This window comes from Salmo trutta, unplaced genomic scaffold (assembly GCF_901001165.1).
Source record: "Salmo trutta unplaced genomic scaffold, fSalTru1.1, whole genome shotgun sequence".
Lineage (NCBI taxonomy): Eukaryota > Metazoa > Chordata > Actinopteri > Salmoniformes > Salmonidae > Salmo > Salmo trutta.
In genome coordinates, this window is record NW_021822662.1 from 545001 (window position 1) to 554181 (window position 9181).

The 9181-nt window shown below is 44.6% G+C and overlaps 1 protein-coding gene and 1 long non-coding RNA gene across 2 annotated transcripts in view; both read left to right on the plus strand.

The window, feature by feature from the left end:
• LOC115183107 (forkhead box protein I1c-like) overlaps positions 1-1675 on the plus strand; it is a 3963-nt gene extending 2288 nt beyond the window's left edge. Inside the window, 3 exon segments of the mRNA XM_029744444.1 lie at positions 811-1024; positions 1026-1422; positions 1424-1675. Of these exon segments, the coding sequence (XP_029600304.1) occupies positions 811-1024; positions 1026-1422; positions 1424-1450 (638 nt within the window). The 3' untranslated portion in view covers positions 1451-1675.
• Positions 1676-2791: 1116 nt separating this feature from the next.
• LOC115183109 (uncharacterized) lies at positions 2792-3828 on the plus strand. Its single transcript, XR_003873958.1, has 3 exons — positions 2792-2967; positions 3161-3490; positions 3789-3828. It is a non-coding gene; the product is annotated as an uncharacterized LOC115183109 (long non-coding RNA).
• The last annotated feature ends 5353 nt before the right edge of the window (positions 3829-9181 follow it).

Here is a 9181-nt window from a genome sequence, read left to right on the forward strand (position 1 = left end):
CAATGTTAACCCCAAACTCATTAAAATGAGTAGCTACCTAGACATTGGCTTCCTCATCAGTGCATCATTCCAAAGCAAGAGTATTAGGTGCATGACATCACTGTTTGTGATAATGTGCACCATACTAAACTACTACAACATTATGTGGATTTGTACGTATAAAATGAGTGGCCCGCACATGGAATGAGTGGCTGGGCACATGGAATGACTGGCCCGCACATGGAATGAGTGGCCCGCACATGGAATGACTGGCCCGCACATGGAATGAGCGACCCGCACATGGAATGACTGGCCCGCACATGGAATGGAATGACTGGCCCGCACATGGAATGACTGGCCCGCCACATGGAATGGAATGACTGGGCCCGCACATGGAATGACTGGCCCGCACACGGGAATATTGCTGCTCATAGGGCTTTATTCCTTTATTATTTCACAAGTCTTCATTCTTTACGGGGCCTCATTTATTTTATCCTGTAATATTCTTTATCCCAGCATTAGTTTTCTCAAGTTTAGGATGAACACATCGCCCTCCAGTTCTTCATTGGATATTTACATAATACTAATGTGTATATATTAATAATGTCTTATTAATATATACATACTGTATAATAATGTCTTATTAGTATATAAATACTGTATAATAATGTCTTATTAATATCATATAAATGCTGTATAATAATGTCTTATTAATATCATATAAATACTGTATAATAATGTATTATTGGTATATAAATACGGTATAATAATGTCTTATTAGTATATAAATACTGTATAATAATGCTAAAGTTTCTATTATTTATGTTCCAGGTAAAGGGAACTACTGGACGTTGGATCCTAACTGTGAGAAGATGTTTGACAACGGGAACTTCAGGAGGAAGAGGAAGCGTCGCTCCGACTCCAGTAACGGCACCAAGACAGAGGACGGCCGAGCAGCCCCGCCCAAGACCACGGACAGCCCCCAGCTCATTGGCCCCGCCTCCCCAGACATGGAGGTGGTCAGTGAGGGTCACAAGAGCTCCTCCCCCCCCGGGCCTGGCGTCCGGCGCTCCGTGTTTTAATAACTTCTTCAGCAGTATGGCCGGGCTGGGCTCCGGGCCCTTAGGGGCCTCCATTCCTCTCTCCTCTGGTCCCTCCAGCAGACAGACTAGCTCTCTGGGTCTGGTCAACGAGCTGACCAATAGGAACATTACAGCCCTCCATAGCAGCCCATACCACAACCACACCCCCCACACCACCACCCCAGGCCAGGACAGTCACAGCCCGGGGGTCTCAGAGGCGGGCCTCGGGGGCCACGGTCACCCAGCAGACAGCCTGTCTCCCTTTAACAGAGGACTGTACTACAACACATTCAGCGGAGGGGGACAGGCAGGACAGTTCAACAGCCACTTCTACAACAGCTTCAGTGTCAACAATATCTTATTACCCACGAGAGGGCACGGACGTATAGCCACGGCCGTATAGCCATGGACATATAGTCACTGACGTATAGTCACTGACGTATAGCCACAAATAGCATATAGTCACGGACTTATAGCAAGGGGCTACAACAGGTCTAGGTGGACAGCCAAATCAGAGGGCTTGACCAACCAGTCCATACATTATGGACTTCACAGGACAGAGACAGAGCAGGTCCATTCATATGACCTTCCCAGGACAGAGAACAGACCAGTCATATTTTATTTTACTTTTATTTAACTAGGCAAGTCAGTTAAGAACAAATTCTTATTTTAAATGACAGCCTAAGAACAGTGCCTTGTTCAGTGGCAGAACAACAGGTTTTTACCTTGTCAGCTCGGGGATTCGATCTTGCAACCTTACGGTTACAAGTCCAACACTCTAACCACTAGGCTACCTGCCGCCCCGATGGCCTTCACAGGACAGAGACAGACCAGTCCATTCATATGGCCTTCACAGGACAGAGACAGACCAGTCCATTCATATGGCCTTCACAGGACAGAGACAGACCAGTCCATTCATATGGCCTTCACAGGACAGAGACAGACCAGTCCATCCATATGGCCTTCACAGGACAGAGACAGACCAGTCCATTCATATGACCTTCACAGGACAGAGACAGACCAGTCCGTTCATATGGCCTTCACAGGACAGAGACAGACCAGTCCGTTCATATGGCCTTCACAGGACAGAGACAGACCAGTCCGTTCATATGGTCTTCACAGGACAGAGACAGACCAGTCCATTCATATGGCCTTCACAGGACAGAGACAGACCATTCCATTCATATGGCCTTCACAGGACAGAGACAGAGCTCTGATGACACCTTTATGAATCACAAACTGTACAGCCACAGCCAGCAGGCAGCTCCATTGGTCTGTTCACATTACCAATCTGTTTCAGTGGACTTCACCAATACAGATCACGTGCCTGAAAACTCCCAGTCCATGACAACACAGAGAGAACGGAGGAATGTATTGCAGCCAAATTGTTCCGCTGTTCATCTTTGACCAAACTTGTCAACCTCTCTATAACGATCCAGCTGCTTCTCTGAAAATAATCCACTGAAATGAACATGTAACTATATATCCAGAATCCTAGGATTGCTTTGCAGAAATGCCAATAGGATCACAAACCAACATTACAGCTCACCACTGGTGCAGATTTCTGCTCACCGTTTTAGCACTGGAGGTGCTGTGGTACTAGATACTGTGGGACTAGCTACTGTGAGGATAAGTTATGTGGGACTAGGTTACTGTGGGACTAGGTACTGTGGGGACTAGATACTGTGGGACTAGATACTGTGGGACTAGGTACTGGGTGGACTAGGTACTGTGGGACTAGGTTCTGTGGGACTAGATACTGTGGGACTAGGTACTGTGGGACTAGATACTGTGGGACTAGGTACTGTGGGACTAGGTACTGTGGGACTAGATACTGTGGGACTAGGTACTGTGGGACTAGGTACTGTGGGACTAGATACTGTGGGACTAGGTACTGTGGGACTAGGTACCGTGGGACTAGATACTGTGGGACGTTACCATGGGACTAGATACTGTGGGACTAGATACTGTGGGACTAGGTACTGTGGGACTAGATACTGTGGGACTAGGTACTGTGGGACTAGGTACTGTGGTACTAGGTACTGTGGGACTAGATACTGTGGGACTAGGTACTGTGGGACTAGATACTGTGGTACTAGGTACTGTGGGACTAGATACTGTGGGACTAGATACTGTGGGACTAGATACTGTGGGACTAGATACTGTGGGACTAGATACTGTGGGACTAGGTACTGTGGGACTAGGTACTGTGGGACTAGATACTGTGGGACTAGGTACTGTGGGACTAGGTACTGTGGGACTAGATACTGTGGGACTAGGTACTGTGGGACTAGATACTGTGGGACTAGGTACTGTGGGACTAGGTACTGTGGGACTAGATACTGTGGGACTAGATACTGTGGGACTAGGTACTGTGGGACTAGATACTGTGGGACTAGGTACTGTGGGACTAGATACTGTGGGACTAGGTACTGTGGGACTAGATACTGTGGGACTAGGTACTGTGGGACTAGGTACTGTGGGACTAGATACTGTGGGACTAGGTACTGTGGGACTAGGTACTGTGGGACTAGGTACTGTGGTACTAGGTACTGTGGGACTAGATACTGTGGGACTAGATAATGTGGGACTAGGTACTGTGGGACTAGATACTGTGGGACTAGGTACTGTGGGACTAGGTACTGTGGGACTAGATACTGTGGGACGTTACCATGGGACTAGGTACTGTGGGACTAGGTACTGTGGGACTAGGTACTGTGGGACTAGATACTGTGGGACTAGGTACTGTGGGACTAGGTACTGTGGGACTAGATACTGTGGGACTAGGTACTGTGGGACTAGATACTGTGGGACTAGGTACTGTGGGACTAGGTACTGTGGGACTAGATACTGTGGGACTAGGTACTGTGGGACTAGGTACTGTGGGACTAGGTACTGTGGGACTAGATACTGTGGGACTAGGTACTGTGGGACTAGGTACTGTGGGACTAGGTACTGTGGGACTAGATACTGTGGGACTAGGTACTGTGGGACTAGATACTGTGGGACTAGATACTGTGGGACTAGGTACTGTGGGACTAGGTACTGTGGGACGTTACCATGGGACTAGATACTGTGGGACTAGATACTGTGGGACTAGGTACTGTGGGACTAGATACTGTGGGACTAGGTACTGTGGGACTAGGTACTGTGGGACTAGATACTGTGGGACTAGATACTGTGGGACTAGGTACTGTGGGACTAGATACTGTGGGACTAGGTACTGTGGGACTAGATACTGTGGGACTAGGTACTGTGGGACTAGATACTGTGGGACTAGGTACTGTGGGACGTTACCATGGGACTAGGTACTGTGGGACTAGATACTGTGGGACTAGGTACTGTGGGACTAGATACTGGGGACTAGGTACTGTGGGACTAGATACTGTGGGACTAGGTAATGTGGGACTAGGTACTGTGGAAACTTACTGCTGGTCAGGGAACATTTTGATTGAAACCACAATATTGACGCTCTTATGAGTGTAAATGCATGTTTGTATATTATATGTCTGGATCGGAGCAAATGGATCGGCATCAACCATGTTTTTGATGTATTTGATACCAGTCCACTCATCCCATTCCAGCCATTTATATATATACACTACATGACCAAAAGTTTGTGGACACCTTCTCGTCTCATCTCATTCTAAAACCATTGGCATTAATATGAAGTTTTTCCCCCTTAGCTGCTTTAACAGTCTCCACTCTTCTGGAAGGCTTTCCAATAGATGTTGCAACGTTTCTGTGGGGACTTGCTTCCATCAGTCACAAGAGCATTAGTGAGGTCGGCATTGATGTCCGGGCATTGATGTTGGGTGATTAGGTCTGGCTCGCAGTCTGCGTTCCAATTCATCCAAAAAGTGTACGATGGGGTTGAGGTCAGGGCTCTGTGTAGGCCAGTCAAGTTCTTCCACAACGATCTCGACAAACCATTTCTGTATAGACCTCTTTGTCCACGGGAACATTATCATACTGAAACAGGAATGGGCCTTACCCAAACTGTTGCCACAAAGTTGGAAGCACAGAATAGTCTAGAATATCATTTTATGCTGTAGCGTTAACATTTCCCTTCACTGGAACTCAGGGGCCTAGCCCTAATCCATGGAAAAAAGACCCAGACCATAATTCCTCCTCCACTAAACTTTACAGTTGGCACTATTCATTCAGGCAAGTAGCGTTCTACTGGCATCCGCCAACCCAGATACGTCCGTCGGACTACCAGATGGTGAAGATGACTCATCACTCCAGAGAACGTGTTTCAACTGCTTCAGAGTCCAATGGAGGCGAGCTTTACACCATTCCAGCCGATGCTTGGAAATGCGTATAGTGATCTTAGGCTTGTGTGAGGCTGCACGGCCATGGAAACCCATTTCATGAAGCTCCCGATGAACAGTTATTGTGCTGACGTTGCTTCCAGAGGCAGTTTGGAACTCGGTAGTGAGTGTTGCAACCGAGAACAGGTGATTTTTACCCGCTATACGCTTCAGCATTTGGCGGGGCCCGTTCTGTGAGCTTGTGTGGCCTACCACTTGCCGCTGAGCCATTGTTGCTCAAGATGTTTCCGCTTCCCAATAACAGCATTTACAGTTGGGTAGCTCTAGCAGGGCAGAAATTTGACGAACTGTCTTGTTGGAAAGGTGGCATCCTATAACGATGCCACTTTGAAATTCACTGAGTTCTTCAGTAAGACCATTTTACTGCCAGTGTTTGTCTACGGAGATTGCATGGCGGTGTGCTCGATTTTATACACCTGTCAGCAAAGGGTGTGGCTGAAATAGCCAAATCCACTAATTTGAAGGGGTGTCCATATACTTTTGTATATATATACAATACCAGTCAAAAGTTTGGACACACCTACTCATTCAAGGGTTTTTCTTAATTTTTTTATTATTTCCTACATTGTAGAATAATAGTGAAGACATTAAAGCTATAAAATAACACACATGGAATCATGTACTAACCAAAAAAGTGTTAAACAAATCAAATATATTTTATATTTTAGAAGCTTCAAAGTTGCCACCCTTTGCCTTGATGACAGCTTTGCACACTCTTGGCATTCATTCAACCAGCTTCACCTGTAATTATTTTACAACAGTCTTGGAAGGAGTTCCCACATATGCTGAGCACTTGTTGGCTGCTTTTCATTCACTCTGCGGTCCAACTCATCCCAAACCATCTCAATTGGGTTGAGGTCGGGTGATTGTGGAGGCCCATTTCCTCTGATGCAGCAGTCCATCACTCTCATTCTTTGTCAAATAGCCCTTACACAGCCTGGAGGTGTGTTGGGTCATTGTCCTGTTGAAAAACAAATGATAGTCCCACTAAGCCCAAACCAGATGGGATGGTATATCACTGCAGAATGCTGGTGGTAGCCATGTTGGATAAGTGTGCCTTGAATTCTAAATAAATCACTGACATTGGCACCAGCAAAGCACCCTCACACCATCACACCTCCTCCTCCATGCTTCACGGTGGAACCACACATGTGGAGATCATCTGTTCACCTACTCTGCGTCTCACAAAGACACAGTTTGGAACCAAAAATCTAAGTTTTGATGTCTTCACTATATTCTAAATGTAGAAAATAGTATAAAATAATAAAAAACCTTGAATGAGTAGGTGTGTCCAAACCTTTTGAGGGTAGTGTATATATGTGTAAAGTGTGTATTTTGTAAAGATACATATTAGATTTGTAACTATTTTAAATGATGTACATATTCTATTCTAGACCCTATAGGTATTATTTATCTAATGATGTTTTTGTTGTTCTTACTCTACCTGGCTGTACTTGACATGTCATGGAGTCAGATCAGATGTGAAGGAGGCAAACATATACCAGCACAGCTTGATGTTCTCTTTATTACATGCCTTTTGTAATTTGACCTCCTAGTTGCACAGTGACATCCCACTGGGCACAAACTGGTTGAATAACTTTGTTTCCACTTTGAAAACTGATTGGATTTGGAAAAAGGCATCAATGTACAAGCACAGCTTGATGTTCTCCTTAAAAACATGCCACAATGTAAAGGAATTCCTGGAATTGTATACATTTTCCACCTACCTTTTCAACTAAATCCAATGACATGGTTAAAATGTTATGTTGATTTCACGTTGAATTAATGTTCGTTGACAACTCAATCAAAATGTAAATATAAACGAGATGTTGAACCGATGACTGTGCCCAGTGGTATGTCATGGTGAATCATATCAACGAATCAAGAATAGCATCAGTAAATCATTGGGTTTTTTCTGGAGGAAAACTTCATGGAGCAGTAAATATCAGATTGTATCATCAGCTCTCAGGTTTCAATAAGACATCATCACCGTGTGTAACCGCTGCATAATAATGATAAAAAATAAATATCCTCTTATAGTTTGTCTTCACTTTTCACATGCGTCATCAAACTCCTCTGTGATCATCAATAAACTTAATGTGACCATATTGTATCTGGAGAGTCCCTGCTCATTGAACATGTTGAAATACAGTATGTGTTTAAATCACTGAATGGGCTTTTACAACTGTTGACATTTCTTTAGAAAGATGGGAATGTCATTTTAAATGCAGATTTTAGTACCTTTAATTATGTGTTTGCCCCTTGCTATATGACTGCTATATGACTGCTATATGACTGCTGTATGACTGCTATATGACTGCTATATGACTGCTATATGACTGCAATATGACTACATATGACTGCTATATGACTGCAATATGACTACAATATGACTGCTATATTCCTGCATATGGCTGCTATATGGCTGCTATATGACTGCAATATGACTGCAATATGACTGCTATATGACTGCTATATGACTGCTATATACTTGCCATAGACTGCTATATGATAGCTATATGACTTTATTATGACTTGCTATAATGACTGTATCTGGACTTGCTGTATGACTTGTATAGGACTGCAATATGACTGCTATATGACTGCTATATGACTGCTATATGACTCTATATGACTGCTTATACTGACTGCTGTATGACTGATGTAGGACTGCTATAGGACTGCTATATGACTGCTCTATATGACTGCTATATGACTGCAATATGACTGCTATATTGACTGCTATATGGACTGCATATTCCTGCCATATGACTGCTATATGACTGCTGTATGACTGCTATATGACTGCTATATGACTGCCTATATGACTGCAATATGACTGCTATATCAATCAAATGTATTTATAAAGCCCTTTTTACATCAGCCGATGTCACAAAGTGCTATACAGAAACCCCAGCCTAAAACCCAAACAGCAAGCAATGCAGATGTCGTAGAAGCACGGTGGCTAGGAAAAACTCCCTAGAAAGGCAGGAAACCTAGGAAGAAAACTAGAGAGGAACCAGGCTCTGAGGGGTGGCCAGTCTCTTCTAGCTGTTGACGGTATGAGATTATAACAGTACATGGCCGAAGATGGTTCAAATGGTTCATAGATGACCATCAGGGTCAAATAATAATACATCACAGTGGCTTGTAGAGGGTGCAACACGTTGTCAGCACCTCAGGATGTAAATGTCAGTTGGCTTTTCATAGCTGAGAGTTAGAGACTGCAGGTGCGGTGGTAGAGAGTGTTCGACAACAACAGGGTCCGGTGAACAGGTCAAGGTTCCTAGCCGCAGGTTAGTAGACCAGTTTGGGAACCTGGTACGCCGCAGCACGACCAGGTGGCCTGGAGCCAGCATAAGGCGTCAATCAGGCCAGTTAGTCCTGAGGTATAGTCCTAGGGCTCAGGTCCTCCGAGAGAAGAGAGAATTGAGAGAAAGAGAGCGAGAGAGAAAATTAGAGGGAGCAAACTTAAATTTACACAGGACACAGAACCAGTCCCAAGGTGGGATTTCAGATGAGACGTAGTCTCTAATATGAACATTCCATGTTCATCAGGTAACCCCTTATTAGAAAATACCATGGGGTTGGCCTAACTTGGATTAGAAACAAAATTGTCTAGAACTGAACCATTAGGTCTATGCTTCGAATGAGGGCATGGGTTAAAACAATAGTTAATGAGGGTTACCTATTGCGGGCAAGGACGGATATATCATAATTTTGTAGTACCTATTTGATGTTAGCACTCAGCATCCTAGCTCCTCTTGTGCTCGGGTGAAAGCCGTC